Raw genomic sequence first — 22,946 nt, 5'->3', positions numbered from 1 at the left:
TTCTGCATTTGTTTGCCATGTTTTATGATCTAGTACATGGTCAGTCTTTGTGAATGTACCATGTGCTGCTAAAAAGGTGTATTCTTTTTTGTCCCTATTCATTTTTCTTCATATATCTATTAACTCTAATTTTTCTAAAATTTCATTCAAATCTTTTTCCTCTTTTTAATTTATTAATTTATTTAATTTGTCTAAATTTAATTGTGGTAGGTTTAGGTCTCCCACTAGTATAGTTTTACTATCTATTTCCTCCTTCAATTTCACTAGTTTCTCTTTTAGACATTTAGATGCTATACCATTTGGTGCATACATGTTGATTACTGATATTTTCTCATTTTCTATATTCCCTTATATCAGGATTTATTTATTTTCCCTATCCCTTTTAATCAGATATATTTTTACTTTGGCTTTGTCAGATATCATGATTGCAACTCCTGCCTTCTTTTTTATCAGTTGAGGCCCTATAGGTTTTGCTCCAACCTTTAATTCTAACCTTTTGAGTATCTACCTGCCTCAGGTAAAGTTATGATTGCCACTTGTATATTCCCCAGCATTTTGATATCCTCTCCTAGTTCTGACCTTTCTTCTTTTGCTATATCCTTTCATACCAGTGGTTTACTTTTTATCCATCCCCCTAATCCCCTCCCTTGATATGCTTTCCCTGCTAGCCCCTCCCTTTTTTTCCTTCTTATTTTTTTAGGGTCTGTTAAGTTCCCTCCCACCTCTCTTTCCCTCCCTTTTTGTACTCCCTCCCACTCTACCCCTCTTAGTTTCCCCTTCTCACTTTCCCTCTATTCCACACTATATCTAGATGTTCTTCCCTCTCAGAATTGATTTCACTGAGCATAAGGTTTAAGTATTACCTTTTAGCACTCTCTTCCTCTCCTTCTGATAAGAGTATTCTTCCCCTCCCCTTCCCATGCATTTCTTTGTATGATAAAGATTATCCTATTTATTTTATTTCTTCAAGTATTTCTTGGTGCTATCTTCAATTAACCCCCCTTTTTCTTTTTTTGCATATCATCTTATAGCACTTATTACTACAATCTCTTCCTGTGAATGATTCTTCTAGTTACTATAATAGTGAATATAAGTTTTGAGAGTTACAAATAACATTTTTCCCATATATTAATATGTATATAATTTCATCTTACTGTAGCCGTTAAAGAAGAAAGTTTGAATAAAAAAACTTTTTCCCCTTTCCCTCTCTTATTTACTTTTTCATGTTTCTCTTGATCTTTGTGTTTGGATATTAAACTTTCCACTTAGTTCTGGTCTTTTCTTTACAAATACTTAGAAATCTCCTATTTTGTTGAATGCCCATACTTTCCCCTGGAAGTATATTGTCAGTTTTGATGGATAGGTGATCCTTGCTTGAAGATCCAGTTCTCTTGCCTTTCTGAATATTCTATTCTAAGACTTACGGTCCTTTATTGTGGAAGCTGCCAGGTCTTGTGTGATCCTGATAGGTGCTCCTTGGTATCTGAGTTGTCTCTTTTTGGCTTCTTGTAGAATTTTCTCCTTAGCTTGAAAGTTCTTGAATTTGGTAATTAAATTCCTAGGAGTTGTCTTTTGAAGATTTAGGGAAGAGGGTGTTCTATGAACTCTTTTAATGTCTATTTCCCCCCCTTGTTCAAGAATATCAGGGCAATTTTCTTGGATGATTTCTTGCAGTATGATGGAAAGATTTCTGTTTATTTCTGGATTTTCAGGTAGACCAATGATTCTCAAATTGTCTCTCCTTACTCTGTTTTCCTGACATGTCATTTTCTCAGTGAGATATTTTATGTTTTCTTCTAATTTGTCAGTCTTTTCACTTTCCTTTATTAATTCTTGTTGTTTTGCAAGATCATTATCTTCCAGTTACTTAATCCTGGATTTTAAAGACTAGTTTTCCTTTTCAGTTTGTTCTATCCTGCTTTTTGTGGCTTTCAGCTGTTTTTCCAATTGGGAGTTCTTGTCCTTCAAACTGTTATTTTCTCTTTGAACTATTTCCCATTTTTCTTTCCAGAAGGCTTCCATCTTTTTGATAAGGTCCAATTTAAATTCTTCAAGAGCTTGTGGACAATTTTCATGTTTGGGGGGGGGGTTGGTGCATTTATTTGAATTTCCTCTTCTATTTCCTCTGTAGCCTAGGTTTTTCCTCTGTAAAAATTTTCCAGGGTCAACCCCTTTTTTTTTCTCTTGGAGGGAGGTTGTTGTTCTTGGGCATTATTTGCCTTCACTGTGGAGGTTTTTTTTTCCTTTTTACTTAGAAATCTGAGTGAGATGGGCAGCCTCTGTGTGTGGAGTTAAGGAGCTAGGATTTTGCCTGAGGCAAGCTCTCGAATTTCCGCAGGTTCTGCTGTTCTCTGCCCTTCTCTGTGCTATCTTCCCATGAACACCCAAGGTCTGTGCTCTTCAGCCTGCTGGGGTCTCAGGTCTAGCTGCTTTCAGGGGTAGGGCTTTGGTGGTCTTAGTCAGCTGCCTAGGACCTAGAGGTGCCCCTTACTCGCTCTAGAGGTGCCTCTCACTCACTCACTGATTCTGGCAAGTGCTGGCCCAGACTCTGACTCTGTAGGTGGGGTAGGGGAGGGTAAATCAGCTCATGTTTTGATGGGAGCTTTTTACCCCTTTATAGTGTGGAAATGCCCAAATCCCATGTACGTTCAATTCTGAGCCCTATTGTCGAGTCCCTTCGTTCTCATGAATTTTTTTTTTTGTTCTTTTGAGGTAGTCTATATCAGTGGTTGCTGAGGTGAGGAAGAGTCCTGCGTCTAGACTGCCATCATGTTTACCTGGAAGTCCAGAATGCATTTTTAATGTTGAATAATATGGCTATCATTGTGTTTAATATTTTTATACTTGATTTATGGAAAAGGATATTCAAGATAATTCTCTCAAAAAAATAAAACTTGAAACTTGTGGGGGAGGTAGCTAGGTACTTCAGTGGATAGAACACCAGACATAAAATCAGGGAAGACCTTGTTCAAATCAGACCTCAGACACTTCCTAGCCATGTGACCCTGTACAAATCACTTAATTTTCTGTCTTAAAATTGATAGGAAGATAGAATGTGTTTAAAAAAACAAGAAAGTTTTAGGGAGGCAGATTTTAGTTCAATATGAGTATGATTAGAGCTGTCCTAAAATACCTAATGGATTAATTTTGAAAGTCATGAATTTTCTATCACTGGAGTTTTTTAAGTAGGGACAGTAGGATCATTTATTGGCATCTTGTTCCAGGGAGCTACACTTTAAGTGGCAGTTGAATGGACTGACCTTTTAATTTCTCCTAAGATTGAGACTTTGGATTACATATCAAAAGGCCATTGCTGAGAGTAATTTATTTTAGCTTCAGCATAGCATATACTTTTCCTATAATGTTCTTGGGTGTACCAGTTTTGCCTAAAAGTCAACATTTTAGCATTATTTTGCAATAATTTCTAAATACTTAAAGAAAAATTAATTTGGATTGAAATTCTGTAATTCAACATAGATTCCAAATTGTTCAGTCTTCACTCTGTCATTAGTAAGGTCTGATTAGATTTGTCCTTTTCTAATGATACAGTGAAGTTAGCTATGTCATATGACAGATATACAAGTAATATTTTTAAAGACAAGACTAAAAGTATAAAAATCAGAATTTGTGATTAATACTTTGAAAATGTCAAAAAATATATGCAATGTATAACACTTGTGAAACTTCCCACCTCTGTAAAGGCATGGGGTTTGGTTATTTTCTCACATCTGTCCAGTTATATTCTTGGATTTTTGTTTGTTTTTCTCATATTTTGCAATATTCACTTCTGGCTTTTTGGTATGTGTGTGTGGTTTCTTTTGCTTTACATTGTCTTAGTTATTTATACTGTTTTGTTAGCTCTGCTTAATTCACTTTGCTTTGGTTCACATATCTCTGCTTAATTCACTTTGTTTCAGTTCACATATATCATTCCAGGCTTCTCTGTATTCATTACATGCATCATTTCTTAAAGTAAAGTATATTCCATTACAATCAAGCACCACAAGTTGTTTAGCTATTCCCCAATTAATGGACACTGTGGAAAGGAAAACTGAAGCAAGTTCTGGACTTTCTGCTACTGAGTTAGAACAAACAGCAGTTGGAGTGTTAGAGAGAAGATATTGACAAGACTGACATTTGGTGGGGAAAAGGGCAACTGGGAGTGGCAGTTGGTCTTGTGTCTAGCACTTCCTTCCTGACCCTGGAACTGGGAGGAGGCTCTCTTGGTCTCTGGATAGAAGTGCCTCTATTTTCCTGATTTTCCCAACTGTTTGCTCTCCCTGGATTCCTGCGATTGTGTCATCGACAAAAGGACTTAAGGGACGCAGTTTGAACTGTTAGGCTGGTCTTTAGGGGCATCAGTCTGAAGAGACAGGCCCAACCAGCTCTGAAGGTCAGAACTTTTCTTCCTCTCACTGTCTACTGCTAAGACTTTGCACTTAAGAAAACTAGCACAGATTAGCATAGACAGGAATAACAGAAACCCTTCACCAGCCTCTGAGGCCTGGCCTCAGCTCAAAAGCTGAGAGAGACTCAAACCTCATCTAGGGAAATCCCTCTTCCCTCTTCCCTGATAAGTCCCCAATCTAAACTTGTTATTAAAATTTATCCTTATTTGAATATTGCAGTGCGATAAGAGGACTAACATTTCAGGGGACATATAGGGAGCTGAACCTCAGGACAGCCATTCAACTATAAACTGTCCTTATTGGACCCCTGCTGGGCGACTAAGTCTGGGGGGAAGCTTGTCCCTCAGGAGAGTCCATGCTTACCTGCTCTGGGGTATCTGCAATATCAATCTATAGAGAAGACATCCCCTCATGCTATCATAAGTGGCCCATTTCTTGGGAACCCCATTTTTCAAAATAGTCTCTTGGCAGGCAGCATCTCTCTCCTTTTACCTCATCGGCAGCCATATTCCCTCTCTCCCTTCAATTCCTCCATTCCCTGTCACAAAACCTTCTGTATCCCCTGTTCATCAGTACACCCATTTTCCCTATAAATATTACAACACTTACTTTTGTTTTCAATTCTATCTTATCATGAAAAGGACTCCAATACATATTTTTGTGTATATAGGGATTTGCTGCTTTGACCTCCGTGGGGTATGTTATGGGGAATATTGATCTTGGATTGGTAGATGTCAATAGATATTGACAGACTACTGCTGATCTTGATATCGTTTGAGGCAGTTGAATTTCAGTTGTTATTGATTTGATGTTATAGTTATTGCTGACAGAGAGCTTTAGTTGATGGCAGTTGATAAGAATATCAGGAGACAAACTATTAAAAAACACCTATTTATTTAAGTTATCAAAAGGAGCAGGGATAGTGAAAGGAAATATGAATATTGATTATTGATTACCCTAAATCTAAGATATCTATCTAAAACCCAGAACCCAAGTTTTCCCATAAGGGGTGTCTTCTTCCCTGAAAATTCAGGGCTAACAACTATTCTATCTGTCTGTATATAGATATCTATCTTAGCTTGTAAGATTCAATGTAGCTCTGACTCCTTCCAGTCTCAGAGGATTCACTGTGACAGGTCCACAGATGCTGCTAACTCTCTTGCTCTCTACTTCCCTCTGTAATGATTCAGGAAAGAGTACGAGCTTCTTTCACTGTCTATGGAAACCACTCTCTGATCTTCTCAGCTATCAAGATGTTTTTCCAGAGCAGCTGTCTCCAAAATCTTCCAAGATTCAAAGAGCCAACTGGCTAGACACCTTTCTCCAACAAGGGAAATTTAGAGAGTGACTAATATTCCTACCTGCCTCTTCTAAGGGGGGCTGGGAATTCTTTACCCCAGACCCCCTGAAAATTCTCTTGCTGGTTAAAGGAGCTGGGGTGAAATTCAAAACTTTTTGTAGCCTAAAATCCTCAGTTCTACTTAGGTCTTATTCCTTAATGAAGCTAATTAACTAGTTAATATTTACAGGTTTAAACTGTTCAAGGGAATTTGTGATTCAGAGAATATTTACATTTTAGTAATTTTATTTGAATATTTCAAACTTTCTTTCCAAAATGGTTGAACAAATTCATAGTATCAACAGTGTACTCTTAGTATTTATTCCTTCCCATAAAGTTTTTTACATTGAATATTCTTATTTTTCATCTTCTTTGCCAATCTGAAGTGTGTAGGTGCAATTTCTTGTTTATTTTGATTTGCATTTCTCTTAAAATTATTGATTTGGAACATTCTTTGATATAGTTGTTAATAGTTTGGAATTTTTTTGATGCCTTTAATTCTGAATCATATTTACTGAGAAGGGAAAAGCAGGAATAGTGATAGTACAATATTTATTAAATAGAAGACAAAAGTGGGCATAATTAAAACAACAATTCACCTGGAATCACTCTTTCCAACTAGTGCACACAGTGTCAATACAATGAGGTTGGAAATGCCCACAAAATTATAGAAACTGTGAGTGAGTGAGACTTTTGTCTATGGCACCTGATGATTCTGCACTCGGGACTATTTGTTCCTCTTTTTAGCCCCACCAGTTCTACAAAGCTGTTTCTCTGCTTTTCTTAGGAAGTGTTATATGCATTTAGCTAACCTTGTGTCTACTCCTCTTTTAGGTCTTAAGTTATCATGAAACTGGGGGCAGCTGGGTAGCTCAGTGGATTGAGAACTAGGCCTAGAGATGGGAGGTCCTAGGTTCAAATCTAGCCTCAGCCACTTCCTAGCTGTGTGACCCTGGGCAACTCACTTGACCCCCATTGTCTAGCCCTTACCACTCTTCTGCCTTCCAAGATGGAAGGTATGGGTTAAAAAAAAAAAGTTATCATGAAACTATTTTTTAAAAATATACATTTTTCCCAATTACATATGAAAACAATTTTTAAAATTTGTTTTCTAAAGTTTTGAGTTCCAAATTCTCTCATTTTCTCACATACCCCATCCCTGAGACAATATGCAATTTAATCTATATACTTACATGTGTCATCATGTAAAACATCTTTCCATTTTGGATATGTTATGGAAGAACACCCCCACCCCCCAAACCATGGAAAAAATAAAGTGAAAAATATTATGATTCCATCTTTCTGATTATGATTCAGTTCTTTCTCTGATGGTAAATAGCATTTTTTGACATGAGTTCTTTGGAATTATCTTGGATCATTGTATTGCTAAGAATAGCTGAGTCATACATAGTTGATCATTGTATGATACAACTATTACTGTTTACAATTTTCCCTTGGTTTTGTTTACTCCACTTTACATTAGTTCATGTAAGCCTTTCAAGTTTTTCTAAAACTTCTCTGTTTATCATTTCTTTAAAGTCCAATAGTATTCTATCACAGTCATACACCACAACTTGTCCAGCCATTCTCCAATTGGTGTGCATCTCCTCAGTTTCTATTTCTATGCCTCCATAAAAAGAGCTGCTTATAAACATTTTTGGATAATAGATACTTTTCTCTCTTTTTTTCTATCTCTTTGGGATACAGACCTAGTAATGGTATTGCTGGATCAAAGAGTATGCACAGTTTTATAGCCCTTTGGGCTCTCCAGAACAGTTAGAGCAGTTCATAGCTCTTACAGCAGTGCATTAGTGCATGACACTTTTTAAATAAATGGTAGCCTCTTGTTTTTGTTGATATCTGCGATGCTCTTAAGGTCAATGAAAAGTAAGCCTTTGACATGTTTTCCTCTTTCAGCTGAAGATTGCAAACAAGAGCAGTATTAGCCTTTTTCCAGCCCCGCATTGGATGCTGATCTTGCCACTTTGATTCCAGTATACTAGTGTTTCTCTAATTAGATTAGCCCTTGCATCCTTCATCGAGCCAGCTTCTCCTTTGGGCTTACCTTTTCAGTTCTATTGTCTTCTATTGCTTTCTCATAGCTTCTCTTCTAACATCTCAGCTCTACTTTCTTCTGTATACTGTCCTCTTGGCTTCTCTAGTTCACTCCTCAGGCTTCTGATTACTGCTTCATATCAAGATCACCTTTACTTCTAAAATAAATCAAGAAATCCTAAGAAGTCCATATTTTTGTAAGACATATGACATTAAGCAGCAGTTCTAAAACAATTCTTTAGAATTTTCCAGTAATAAACTTTCAGATCTTAAAAAAAAAAAAGTATCTTGTACACTAGCTGTTGGGAAACAATGTGCTACAGCCACCAGACAACACTTTTGCCTGTATTTTTCTTCAAGTGACTTTTCTCTGTATTTGTTTTTTTCCTTTTCCTTTCAGCAAACAAAAGATTGCTCTACTGCAAATATGAATAACATGGAAATAGGTTTTGAACAGTGATACATTTATAACACAGTGCAACTACTTGTCATCTCTGGGAGGGGGGCAGGAAGGGGGGGAGAACAATCATGTAACTATAGACAAATATTCTAAATTTAAAAATAAAAAAAAAGATTTTACAATCTAGCTCTGCCTGAATTTTTAGACTGATTTCATATTGTTCTCCCTCACACTCTTCACATTCTGGTCATCAGTATTGCTCATTCATGATGTTCCCTGTTCTGAATCAGTGGGTAACTCTTTGGGCCTTGAGTCAGAAAGACTTAAATTCAAATCTGGTTTCAGACAATTATTAGCTATGTGACCCTGAGCAAATCACTTAATTTCCATTTGCCTACAAACAAATTGTAGGAACAGTATTGGTATGCTGTGGTCCTTGAGAGCATGAAGAGCCATATATATATACACACTCCTCTCTGCCCAATTAGTGATAAAGTTCTTAAGTATCTTAAGTATAGCTATCTTAAGATTCCTAGTAATCATCTTCCCAATCTGGAGTGTAAGTAATTTAACCCCTTCAAGTGCCCTTAGTTTTCTCTATTATGCTTGCCTGCTTCTCTTAAGGGTTGAATTTGATCACTGAATTTTCTTCTCAGTTCTGTCCTCTTCATCAGAAATGCCTGAAGGTCCTATATTACATTAAATGTTCATTTCTTTCCTTGGAATATTATGCTCAGTTTCATTAGTTAGATGATTTTTGGTTGTGATGCTAAATCCTTTCTATTATGGAATATCCTGTTCTAGGCCTTTTACTCCTTTAATGTAGATGCTACTAGATCTATGTAATCCTTGTTATATATAGCTTCATGCTATTTGAATTTTTTTGTGTGATCCTTGTAGCATTTTTGTCCTTGGCCTGGTAGTCCTGTAATTTAGCTATAATAATCCTTTGAGTTTTTAATTTGGCATCTCTTTCAGAAGGTAATTGATGGATTCTTTCAATGTCTTCTTTCTGCTCTCATTCAAGAATATCAGGGCAATTTCCCCTTATAATTTCTTGTAATATGGTGTCTAGACTTTTGTTGATCATGGCATACAGATAGTCTAGTTTTTTTTAGATTGGCTTCCCTGTAACTATTTTCTAGGTGATTTGTTTTTCCAGTGAGAGAATGTTTTCTGCTATTTTAAAAACTTTTAAAATTTGTTTTATTGTTTCTTGACATTTTGTGGAGTCATTAGCCCACTTGTAATTTTTAGGGAATTCTATTCATAGAGCTTTTTTATTTCCTTTTCCATTTGGCCAATTTTTGTTTTGGAAGATTTGCTTTCTTCATTGAATTTTTAAATATATTTGACCAAGCACTGACTCTTTCTTCATTTCTTTTCACAATTTCTCATATACCTTTTTTATTTGATTCTTTTTTTTTTATGCTCTTCAATGAGTTGTTTTTGAGCTTGACAACCTTTTAAACTTACCTTTGAGGCTTCACATATTTCTGTTTGGGCATTGTTTCTTCTTCTGAGTTTATATTTTGATCTTCTCTGGCACTAAAGTAACTTTCTAAGGTTTGCTGTTTTCTTTGTCTTTTGCTTTTTTTTCCTGTGGCTTTCTGTTTTGTAGGTCATCTCTGTTCCTAGGGTGGAGCAAAAACTGTCCTCAGCTTCTTCTAGGTGCCACATTGGATTTAATTGGATTCTGTTCCCTAGCCTCCACTTAACTTGCTTGTACCAGGCCACTTCCACTGGAACACTTTTTTCATTGAGGGATTCCTTCACTTATATTTGTACTAGATCATTTCATCAACTGAAGGTTCTTGATTTTAAACCTGTTACCTCAGTGAGATAGATATTTTCTTCTGTCCTTTCATGGAACACTTTCACTCTTTCCTGTTGTTGGTTCTGCTATTCCAGGATTCATTTTGTGGTGTTTTTTTCTTTTTTTTGTAGTTGTTTAGAGGTAGGTTTGGAAGAATTTGGGAAATTCCTTTTTTTCTACCCATCTCAGCTCCCAGAAGCAAAAATCCTAATTATTTCTTTTGAAATAATTTATTGGGAATGCTATTTTATAGTGACCTGTTTGCATCATCAGTTTTAACAGATTGATACAAATTGTTTTTTATCATACTACTTTATGTTAAGACATGAAACTTAACAATACTTGTCTACTACATCTGTAATAAAAATGATTCTTAGTTTAGTGGTTTTAGTAGAAGAATAAATATAAGACATCAAATAAGAATTGGAATTTTTGTATTCTCTCATCTGCTTTTAGAAAAAAATTGTTTTTTAAATTATAAGCATTATTTATCATAACGTTTGCTAAGTTAGAGAAAACAAATTCTGCATGCTAAAGCAATTTGGCATGTGCTTTAACCAGTTGATCAAAAATTGAAATAGTATAGATTTTTAATATCCTGTTGTGCAACATTATTTCTTAAATCTAATTTATATCCTCCAAAGGTATACCCTATTAGGGTTGATATTCTAGGAAATATACTCCAAAATCAGTTAAGTAACTTTTGTTTTGTTTTTGATATAGGATAAGAAGTGGATTCTCAGTCATGAAGATGTCACATTGGGAGAATTAATAGGCAAGGTAAGTAATTGAGTTCACTTTGAAAAATTCAGTTCAATTTTGGGTTATATATTGATTTTTAAGTCTTAAGATTCTCCCATTTCCTTCAAAACTCTTTTTCTTATGTCCTAATATATAGCATAGTCTCTTTTAAACTGATCTATACAAGCACAATGCCACACCTAATGATCTGTGTGTGTGTGTGTGTGTGTGTGTGTGTGTGTGTGTGTAGTACACTTTTACTATTTGCCTATTGAATCAACTATTGAGTCTGAGGAAGAATTTAAAGTTTCTCAATTGTTTAAAAAATACCCTACATATTTTTTTTTTAAACCCTTACTTTCCGGCTTGGAGTCAATATTGTGTATTGGCTCCAAGGCATTAAGTGACTTGCCACACAGTCACACAACTGGAAAGTGTCTGAGGCCAGATTTGAATCCAGGACTTCCTGTCTCTAGGCCTGACTCTCAGTCCACTGAGCCACCCAGCTGACCCCCCTCTCCCCACATAATTTTTTTTTTAACCCTTACCTTCCGTCTTGGAGCCAAGGCAGAAGTGTGGTAAAGGCTAGGCAATGGGGGTCAAGTGAGTTGCCCAGGGTCACACAGCTAGGAAGTGGCTGAGGCCAGATTTGAACCTAGGCCCTGCCATCTCTAAGCCTGGTTCTCAATCCACTGAGCTACCCAGCTACCCCTCCCTTCCCCCCCCCCCCCCCGTCCACCCCACATAATTTTTTGAAGAAACATAAGTAACTAAAACATCTTATTAAAAAATAAGAAATATATGTATATCTATATATATGTATGTATACATATATATAAAATCTTCGAATTATTTGACTTATAAAAGCAAGGAAATAATGAAAGATTTTATGTAGAAGTATGGTATCTTTAAACAAATGGTAGTTTTTATGTTCTCTTTCTAGTTTATATGCCAGAAACAGGAAAAAAGGAATTTTTATACTTTTATTTTTAAAAATTCTATATTGGATCATTATGTCACCAAATTGGATAAAGGTAAATCATCTCAAGATAAGAGGCAGTTTTTGTGTACAATGTACATGTCTACTATATGAATAAGAAAAAAAGTGGCATGGTGCAATGAGTATCTAAAGGATCAGTCCTTCTAAATGAACATCCTAATGCAAACACCAACAACATAGAAATAGGTTCTGATCAGGACACATGTAATGCCCAATGAAATTGTGTTGGCTGTGGGAAGGATGGGGGAAGGGGAGAGAGGGAAATAATATAATTCTTGTAACCAAGGAATAATGTTCTGAATTGACAAAATAAATTAATTCCAAAAAATATATAAATAAATCCTCCCCACCCCCCCAAATAAAGGGTCAGTCTTCAAAGTCACACAGACATAGTTTTAAGCTTTATATCCGATACATAGCCTTTGTGACCCCAGTGAAAGTTTTTGGTGTTCCCGGTAACTCTTAAGACTCTAAGTTCCAGAATAATGGTTGTTCTTCTCATAGAGGGAATTTTCTTAGTGGGATTTTCCATTAATTAATTCACAATCTGAACACTTTAACAAAAAGTGTATGAATGTGTAAGTATATGAATCATTACATTGTTTTATGGATAATTTTGAATGCATTAAATTGAAAAGATTTTGCTAAGCATGGAAGGAAAGCTGAAATTTGGGGAAAATGTTCATAGACAGTCTCTCAGGAGGAGAGGACTCATCTAAAATATATAGAAAACTTTGTTAATTTTATGGAATAAGAGAGCTGTCCAATTCAAATTGATAAATTTCAAAAGATATGAACAGAAAGTTTTTGGATGAAGAAATTAAAACCATATATGGGAATAGGAAAAAATGCTCTAATTCACTACCAATTAGGAAAACATAAACCAAATCAATTCTTAGGTGTCATCTCATACCCATTAGATTCCCTAAAATGACAAGTGTTGGAAGGAACGTGGAAAAGTAGGGACATGAATTCACTGTTATGGAGCTGTGAAATGATCCAACCATTTTCAAGAGCAATTTGGATTTTACTCTACGAACTATAAAACTGTGTATATCCTTAGACTTAGCTATGCCATTGCTGAATCTATTTACCTAGACGATCAGGGAAAAAGGAAAAGAACCTATATGTTCCAAAATACTTAGAGCAGTTATCTGTGTGGTAGCAAAGAATTTGAAACTAAGAGGATATCCATCAACTGGGGAATGGCTAAACAACTTGTTATGTATGATTGTGATGAAATACTAACTTCACCATAAGAAATGATGAACAGATTAATTTTTTTTAAACTTGCAAAGAACTACATAAAATAATGAAAAGTGAAATAAATAGAACCAAGAACACAGCTACAGATTTAATATTTGAGGAATAATTTGTGAATGTTCACCTCCAGAAAATGAATGGAGAAATGGAATCAAAAGACTATCTATTCATACATATTTGTTTCCCTGATGATGCTTTCTCTGGTTTAGGGAGAGGAAATACTGGAGAAAAGATTTTATTACTTAAAAAAAAAAAGTTTGCATTCTTAAAAAAAATCCACAAACCAGAAAACCAGAATGCATTGTTTTACTGCGTCTTGTTATTAAAATTATTTAGATAATCTCATAGTCAGAGCATAGAAATTGTATAAAATAAAAGACAACCTATTTTTGTTCCCCAACACCAATGCATTATGTATGACTCAGTAAGGTGTATAAGAAAAAGTAATGTAAGATAAACCAGTGAGAATGGACAAAAAAGAATGCAAATTAAATATTCTTTTGTTTATACTTCTATTACAATGTTTAAATATTAGTTTAAAATATTGATTTATATCTATATTAGCAATGTTTCCTAACAATGATTTGATTAATCTTGGTTCCATGATGTGAAGTTCATGACAATTTGAAATCTGAACATTTATGAAAGGCAAAAAATGTCTTCAATAAATGCTTAATTTCTTGTATTTATACTATAATATGTAAGGTAAAGAGATGAATACCATGTAGTAAATTAGCTAATTTTTCAGGTATAAATTTTATGAAGTTACAAATCATGCCTGGCTTAAAGTGGGTGCTAATTAAATGCTTGTCAAAATTTACTGATACAATTATAGTCAAAATATTTTCACAAACTATAAGCTATTTGAAAAGTTTGTAAAATTAAAACATAAAATTTCTACTGTACATACAAATAACCTCATCTGTTATTGATGTCATGCTATTGATTTAATCTTTAAGTATGGAAAAATCTGAAGAACACTAAACTAAAGAATAGTAGTAATAATGCTTGCTTTTTCTGTCTTAATCATTCTGTTTGGAAGTAAACATTCATTATCTTCAAAATGGAAAAAAAGTATATTTTGTTGCTAAATCAAAAAGAGATCAAGATATAAAGTAATAAAGAAAATAAGATAAAAAAGAAAAATAATCAACATAATATAGGTTTTAAAAACAAAGATATTCAGTAGTTAGTGAAGTTTTTTATTCAATTAAAGAAAAATCTTGTATTAATTCTTATATTTACTCTTGTTAAAGTTTTTAAATGCTATTTTTGAGGTAAAAATAGAAATGAAATTGAAGATAACTAAGATAAAGAGGGCACTAAAAATAAGAGGGTTTTGCAAGGGTTTCTTGTAGAAGATGAGATTTTATCTAAGACTAGAATGAAACCATAAGATAAGTAGAGAGAGATTTCCAGGCATGACAGAAAATCAATGAAAATGCCGAGTCTAGAAATGTAATATCTTGTATGAGAAATGGGAAATATTCCAGTGTTACAGCATCAAAACATATGGAGAGCAGGAAATGGATAAGAGGACTTGAAAGATAGGAAGAGGTTAGGTTATGAAGATATTTAAAATTCAAACAGATTTTATAATTGATCATGGATTAAGAAGAAGCCATTAATAGTTTATTAAATAGTCCAATAGGAGTGGTATAATATGATTGGATCTTAACTTCAGGAAAATATGGAGGATGGACTACCTTAGAAAGAGACTTTAGGTCCAAGTAGGCTATTGCAACAGTCCTGACATGTGATGAGGGCCTGCATCCAAATGGTGGCAACAAGAGCTGCTAGGAAGGTAGAATTGACACTGCAACAGATTGGATATGAGAGATAGGAAAGTAGGAAGTTGAGAATGACACCCAAGTGGTGAGCCTCAGTAACTAGGAGGATGGTAATAGAAATAGGAAAGTTTGGAACAGGGGAAGCCTGGGCAAGAGATAAATTTTGGGGAGGTGTTTGATTTATAAAGGAATATAATTATATTGAAAAAGAGTCATGGATTTGTAAAAATTAATTTCATGGCCTTTAGGTTAAGTAGAGAGAGGGGGGGGAAAGAACACCTCCTCAAAATTTATCCCTGCATTCTGAAATTGTCTTCATATTTTTCTTTTATTAATTGTATATGTGTTTATGTTTATATATATGTGTGTGTTACATATGTATATGTATACATGTGAAATCTAGTGATAAAATAGAAACTTCCAAGTGAGAGTCTTTTCACACATTTTAGAACTCTTGATTCAGGTCATTAATATATTTAATATTTACATATATATGATGTTTCCCAATATTTATATAATAATATAGGGTTATGATAAGTTTGGGGGAAGAAGTTAAAGTTTTGACATGGACAATAAGAATTTTATCTTAAATCTTTACAATAACAAATATTTATTAAATAGGTGCCATGGCCTTATGTTATGCAAAGTTCTAACCTTTCAAAAATAGACCCTTGAGACAATTGGAAATATTGAAATAACTAATTGTTTTCATTATCATTCTGCTACGTCATCAATTTGAAACCAATAGAAAATTTAGGTGAAACTAATATGTAGTTTGTATTTAAAGAGTCCTTTTTTTCCAAATAAGATCAGAGCTTGAAGTTTAAGATGGAGTGAAACTTAAGTCTCTTTTTCAAGAATTACACTTCTTGTGAAAAGCCCTTTTATCTCCTCCTTTTCCTCTAGCTTATTTTACTTTTCCTACCTAATACTTTTCACTTCCAATTACAATGTTTTTCCCACCTATATATATGATTAAATCTAACTTTAAACCTTTTTTCATGATAATAATAAACATTACATTATTTTCTTATATTTTTCAAAGATATCACATTAGTTTACTCTTAATAGTGATTATATTTTCATTTTCAGGGTAATTTTGGTGAGGTATATAAGGGAACATTAAAGGATAAAACTCCTGTTGCTGTAAAAACTTGTAAAGAAGATCTTCCTCAGGAACTGAAAATTAAATTTTTACAAGAGGCCAAGTGAGTTCTCTAAAGTAAACCAAAATTTGTATTGATGGTATGTTGATTAATTCATTATGATGTAAAGTTTAAGACACTTTGAATTGTGATTTGCTAACGTGCCAATGGTTTGTGAAATCTAGTAAGTTACAGTTTTAGAATCTGTTATTTCTTATACAAAAATGTTTGATGTGAACTATAGAACAATCAGACAATTATAGTCAAACAAATCAACTATTATTATGTAGTATCCAGTACGGACTTTCCAAGTTCATGTTAAGTGAATAAAACAGTAACAGTCTCATTTATATGTCACTATGTAGAACTATACATGTGCACACATATCTAAATCACTATGCTTATTATGTTTATATCTTCCTCATTAGAATTTGGGCCCTTCTCTTTTCATATCTTTGTATCTCCCATTTCTAAGAAGCCATATTCTCTTTTTCTACCTCATAGTTCTCCTTATTTTTAAAACATTTCAATTCCATCCTTCCCAGTTCCCCTTACTAATGATTTTCAGTTATTTCTATTCTTAAGTAAAATTGCATATCCCATCTTGTAATCTTTTAGCATGTAAAATGTTGAAACTGCCCAGTTGGTAGCACAGTCAACATTAAGTACAATTAAAAACCAGTTATGTCATAGTAACATATTTTCTCCCTCTCAAAAACATGTCTGCAGGACTTTATGATATTTGATTCTTTCTGTTACAGGGCAGCTAGGTGGCACAGTGGACCTGGAGTCAGGACAGACCTGAGTTCAAATCCTCCCTCAAACACTTACTTGTGACCCTGAGCAAGTCACTTAACCTGTGTACTTCAGTTTCCTCATCTGCAAAATGAGGTTAATATTAGCACCAACTCCCAGGATTATTGTGAGGATAAAATGAAACAGTATTTATAACATGCTTTGCAAACCTTAGAGTGTTATATAAGTATTAGCTATTATTATTATCTATTCCACTTTAAATTAATTTTAATGATCCATATATAACATCTCTTACTTTAGATGTTAATCTGAGTTGCCTGTCTTTAATGCAAAACTTGGTAGATTTATGCTAGGTATATGAATTCCACTTATGTAAGCAATTCATTTATTGCATAGTGGAGAGTTTGAGATTTTATTTTGGTCCCCTGAAAGATTTCCTGAGAAGATTTATAAAAAACAACCAAGCCTTAAGATCCCTCAAATGGAATCTTTTGAATAAGTACCTGTCAAACAATTTTTCTAACAATCCTGCCAGACTTTTAAAGATACTCCTTAAAGTATATACATGTTCAGACATATCACACTAAATGTGCGTGCTTCCTAGGTGTCTATACATTTATGATTTATGATATCATCATACTTAAATGTTAATACTTTACTTGGTATTTAAAGGGTTTCATCACATGATCCCTTTCTGTTTTTCTAGTGTTCTTATAATTTATTCCTTCCTGTATTCTGTGATCCAGGTACACTGAGCTATCTTTTGTTCTTAAATATAAAATTTAATCTTCTTCTTCCTTCCCTCGCACTACCTGTGCATTTCTACATGCCTGAAATGATCTTCACTCTCATCTCACATTTACTTTCCTTAATTTCTTTCTGGATCTGGCTCAAAAATCAGCTTATAGAGGAAGCCTTTCTTGGTCTCCAGTTGAGAGTGCCTTCTCCTCTGAGATTATGTCCCCTCTCTTCTGTATTTTTCTTGTATGCATCTAGTTATTTTACATGTTTTTTTCTTTCATTAGGATATAAACTTCTACCAGAAACTTTTTTTTTTTCATCCCTAGTATAGCAGAGTACCCGGGGTATACCAAGTGCTTAATAAATGCTTTTTAAATTAATTTATTGATGTTACTTTAAATTTTCTTTGCATGTTTACATTTCCTTAAACATACTAATAGACATGTTTTTCTTGTGATAATTTGTTTCATTTCCATTCTTTGACCCATATGTGGCCAAGAGCAACTTTTCACAATCCATTATCAAAAAATGAACTAGAAAAAAAATTACCAAATTTATTTGGAAAAACAAATGTTCAAGAATATCAAAGTAATTAATAAAATATTAATTTTTTTAGTTTTTTAATGAAAAAGATTTTAAACTGTATTATAAAGCAGTAATTATTTAAATTTTCTGATAATTACTAAGAAATAGAGAAGTAGATCAGTAGAACAGAACAGATATACAGGAAACAGTTAAAAAGATCATAACTTTGTGTTTGACAAAAATATAAAGACCCAAGTTTTGGGGGCTAAAATCTAATATGTAGTAAAAATTGTTGGGGAAAATGTAAAGCAGGATTGCTAAATCTGATATAGATAAATATCTTATACCATTTTCCAAAATAAGTTCAGAACAGAAACATGATATTGGTATAAAGGGAGTTATCAAAGCAAATTAGAAGACTAGGGAACATTAGTACTTACTGGATTCATGGAAAGGAGAAAAATTTATGAATAATCAAGAGACAGAAAGCAATGTGGGACATAAAATGGATAATTTTAAATATATTAAATAAAAAATATTTTTATAAATAAAACGAATTTAGACAATATTAGAAGGAAAACAGTGTTAGGGGGGAAATTTTGTAGACAGTTTCTCAGAGGTCTCATATCTAAAATATATAGAAAATTTTGTCAAATTTATAAGAATATGAACCATTCCCAACACTGATAAATGGTCAAAAGATATGGACAGATTTTGGATGAAGAAATCAAAATTCTACATAACTATATGGAAAAAAATGCTCTAACTCATTGTTGATTAGAGAAATGCAAATCAAAACAACTCTGAGATACCATCTCACATCTGTCAGTTCATCTGACATGATAAAAGGGTCAAATGACAAATATTGGAGGGGATGTGGTTAGTTAGTGCAACTGTAAACTGATCCATCCATTTTGGAGAGCAATCTGGAATTATACCCAAAGAATTTTAAAACTGAAGACCTTTTGATCCAGTAATACCAATATCAGGTTTATTTCCTAAGGTTATCTGGGATAGAGGAAAAGAACCTATATGTCCTTAAATATTTAGCAAAGAACTGGAAATTGAAGGATGCCCATCAAGTGGGAAATAGCTAAACAAATTGTGGTATATGATTGTGATGGAATACTGTTGTACCTTATGAAATTATGAAAAATGATGTGTACATTCACTTCCAAGGAAAGAACCAATAAATAGAAATAAACAAGACATAGTTTTATATATGCAAATATCTTTTTGTCAAATGGTACCTTCTTTAATGGGGAGAGGGGAAGGAGGAGAGGAAGATACCTGGATATTTTAATGTAACAATAAATTTAAATGAAATACTGAATGAATTAAGTTTGTAGTAATAAAAGAAAAAAATTTTAAATGAATGAGGTCATCTATAGGATATAAAAAGTAATAAATGTGAATAGTAAATGTGGTCTGTAGAAGAAGGTTGTGAAATTTTGTCTAATGACATACCATGTTAGAAATTTATATTTTCCAGTGGAGAGTAAAAATTAATAAACATCATCATGGATTAGAAAATTTGACAGCCTGTTATCTCATTAACTGACATTTATTGTTATTCCTTGGCATAGTGTTAGCTGCAGACTTAATTACAAAAATATTTAACTTATTTTCTGCCTTACAATTGATAAGTGTGTTATTTTAGCATAAATAATTTAATAAAATGTTTTAGCCTTTAATGTATCCAAGTATTTTACATATTCTGAGAGATTATTTCATGTACATTTAAGCTGGCCAATTAATGGAATTTCTTTACTTACTAAGAAAGTTTGCTACTTACCAGCTGAGATTTATATTAAAATTAAGCAATGTAAAGTTTTAAAAAAAATCTTAAAGAGCAGTTTTTAACTGTGAACCTTTTTTTCTAAAATATTTTGATAACTATATTTCAATATAATTAGTTTCCTTTTATAATATTATCTATTTTAATTTATTCTCTTAAACACATTTTGGAAGGGGTCTGTGATACAAAAAAATGATTAATAACTCCTGTTATAGAATGAATGACTAGTTACAAATTATTCACAGAGTATTTCCCATAACTATCTCTTCAATTATTCAAATCTCTTTCCACCTAGAGTCATAATATTATCAGTCTTAAAGTATGTCTTAGCTCTATTCTTATGTTAGTAAAGATATACATACACACACACAAATATATATTTATTTAAAATTTTTTTGGCCTTAAAGAAAGATGGTTGTGTTCATACCATTGTCTTTTCTCTTTTGGAAAATGGTAGAACTTATTGGCAATGATAGTAGAATAAAAATGGAATAATAAAAATAAAAAGAACTTATAGAATTAATGTAATCTATCCTCACTCCTACTTAAGTAATCCTGTTCACATGGATATCTTTCTTCCATTGAAAACACCATTGTTTGTAATAATCCTTGTCAAAAAATACCTTTTTATATCTAAGATAATTTTATCTTCAGTTTGAGCATGTTTCCTCATTCCAAAGTGAGACAGACTATTTATTGGCTTCACATTTTACTAATCACAACTCTTAATTTTTCATGTGAGTAGCAAGTAGAACATATACTTTTCTTTCACATCAAATGATCTCAGTTTCCTATGTTGAAATTCTTTTTCAGTGATGGTATTATTATTACCATTGTCGCCATTCTCTGCTGACTTTTTGATCTATTAAAATCAGGCCCCATTGCTTACTGGAGTGTTCCCATTGTGTCTGACAGAAGGAGGATGAATTGCCTAGAGAGGCGCTCACTCTACCAATAGAAGCTTGCCCCTTTTCTTGCACTTCTGTTCTAAGAGAATTGTCTAGAGCACTAAGAAATAAAATGACTTGCTCAGAGTCTCATAGGCAGGATGTGTCAGAATTTGGACTTGAACCCAGTATTTTCTGGCTTTGAAGCTGGCTCTAACCACTAATCCATGTAGTTTTAATTTCATAATTTGTGGTATCAAATTGTAATTTTAAAAAGTATTACATTTTAAGTTCATTGTTATCTTGTAACCCAAGATAAATGCACAATTTTGAGTTTTACTCATATATAATTATCTGTTCCAGAGTCAAATTTCGTGAAAGCACATGTTCTGTAAAATTTTTTTGAACTTAAAGAAAGATGGTTGTGTTCATATCATTGTCTTTTCTCTTTTGGAAAACAATTTTTTGCACAACGCAACTAATCATATTTAATGTGACAGTCATCTTGGTAATAATTTTAAAGTGTTTACTAACTGGGTAAATGTTGAGAATGCATGAATGTATCATAGTGCCAAGAGAAATTTGGATTTGAATTTTAACTCATCCATCTACAAAAAATTATTAAAATAAAGTTGGAAGGGACCTCTATGGTCATCTAGTCCTATCCTTTAACAAATGAGGAACTCGAGGTCTAGTAAGGTTAATTAATTTGTTCAAAGTCACATAGCTATTAAATGGCAGAACAGGGGTTCAAATTCAGATTATCTAATCTTAAGACCATTGCTGTTTTTGCTATTGGATAGTACCTTGTTTATAGCAAATAATTAGTTTTGAATGCATATTTTAATGTAACTTATAAATGCCCATGTAACTTCCTCTTTTATACAGAATACTCAAACAATATGACCATCCTAATATTGTCAAGCTTATAGGAGTTTGCACACAAAGGCAACCCATTTACATCATCATGGAGCTTATTTCAGGTATTTTTTTTTCTATTTCCTTCTTTATGAGACATGTCTCAGCTCATATTTTTATTTATTTTCAGGCCATATGATAAATTTTTCTCTTGTGTTTTCCTTGTTAAATATCCATAGTTTATAGTTGTATGATATAGTAAGCTTTAATATTCTTGCTCAAAACATCCTTATACTTTACAATGATTAGAGTGTTAGAGTGTCAACAAGTATTTATTTCAGGGACATATACAGGGATGCATGTTAATCATGTGTGGTTTCACATTGAATGAAATGATTCCATTTATTAGCTTTATTAATTATACTCTTATGATCAAAGAATATATTAAAATATTCATGCTAAATTTACATTAGTTACATTTAGGTTTTCACAATTGTAGCTAAGAATTCCATCTATTAATGACCTCATTTCCATTTATATATTTCTACCTCTCAAGTCCTCTTAAAAATATATTGACTAAAAATTTTGTATTTTTGGTTATTTCTGCTGTGGATCATGCTTATTAATGGTCTAGGTTATTTAGGCTAATAAATGCACTTGAATTTCACTGTACCTCTGCAATAATATTTTTATTAATATTCATCATGGAAGCTCTTAATATTTGTATATACACACATTCATATCTATATCTAGTGGTGGTATTAAAATAACAAATTGGATTATAATTGTCAGTAAACATTTATTAAATGTGTATTGTATGCCAAACATTCTATAGCTCTATGGAAAAAAAAAAGAGGAACTCAGTCTTGGCCTGCAAGGCGTGTATGATCTAATGTTTTTTCCCCCTTCATTTTTTTCTATATCCTTATCCAGCTCATTTGACAGATGAGGAAACTAAGGACTTTCCCAGAGACACAGCTAGTAATTTTCTGAAAATGAATTTAAACTTAAGTCTTCCTGATTCTAGGCCTAATAATGTTTCTGCTGAGCCATTAGGAGAGTATACTAGTATACAGTATACCATAATTGATACCCTATATATTTTCTCATGTTATCTGAGAATTGTTGTATAAATTCTTCATACTTTTATGTTAATTTCCATTTTAATGGAACCTCTTAATATGTCCTTTGTTATTATTGTATAATTTGTAACTCTAGGACTTCTATGTCATTATTATCATTGTTTTCAATTAACTTGTTCCTTTGCTAGCTAAAATGCACATTTGTATAGTTTTAAGTAACATATGGCCCATGGCCTAACTCATTTTGCAATCTAGTTGAGAAAAATTGTGGACTAAAATACATAAACCTAAGTAAATGGAGCACAATATAACAATATAATTAATACAGTATATATGAAAAA

At 33.0% G+C, this 22,946-nt stretch overlaps 1 protein-coding gene across 11 annotated transcripts in view; it reads left to right on the top strand.

Moving 5' to 3' along the window:
• The window catches only part of FER (FER tyrosine kinase), a 258,919-nt gene that overhangs the window by 137,463 nt on the left and 98,510 nt on the right, over positions 1–22,946 (top strand). For 9 of the 11 annotated variants that reach the window (XM_056824726.1, XM_056824725.1, XM_056824719.1 and 6 more), the window contains 3 exons: positions 10,743–10,799; positions 15,906–16,021; positions 21,554–21,648. In XM_056824726.1, the coding sequence (XP_056680704.1) occupies positions 10,743–10,799; positions 15,906–16,021; positions 21,554–21,648 (268 nt within the window). Of the gene's footprint in view, positions 1–10,742; positions 10,800–15,905; positions 16,059–21,553; positions 21,649–22,946 lie in introns of those variants that run through there. The other 2 variants (XM_056824727.1, XR_008917907.1) reach the window with 2 other exon arrangements.

Source organism: Monodelphis domestica, chromosome 3, assembly GCF_027887165.1.
Source record: "Monodelphis domestica isolate mMonDom1 chromosome 3, mMonDom1.pri, whole genome shotgun sequence".
In the NCBI taxonomy this organism is placed as follows: domain Eukaryota; kingdom Metazoa; phylum Chordata; class Mammalia; order Didelphimorphia; family Didelphidae; genus Monodelphis; species Monodelphis domestica.
Note: the sequence above shows the minus strand (reverse complement) of the source record. Positions and strands in the feature narration are given on the sequence as shown.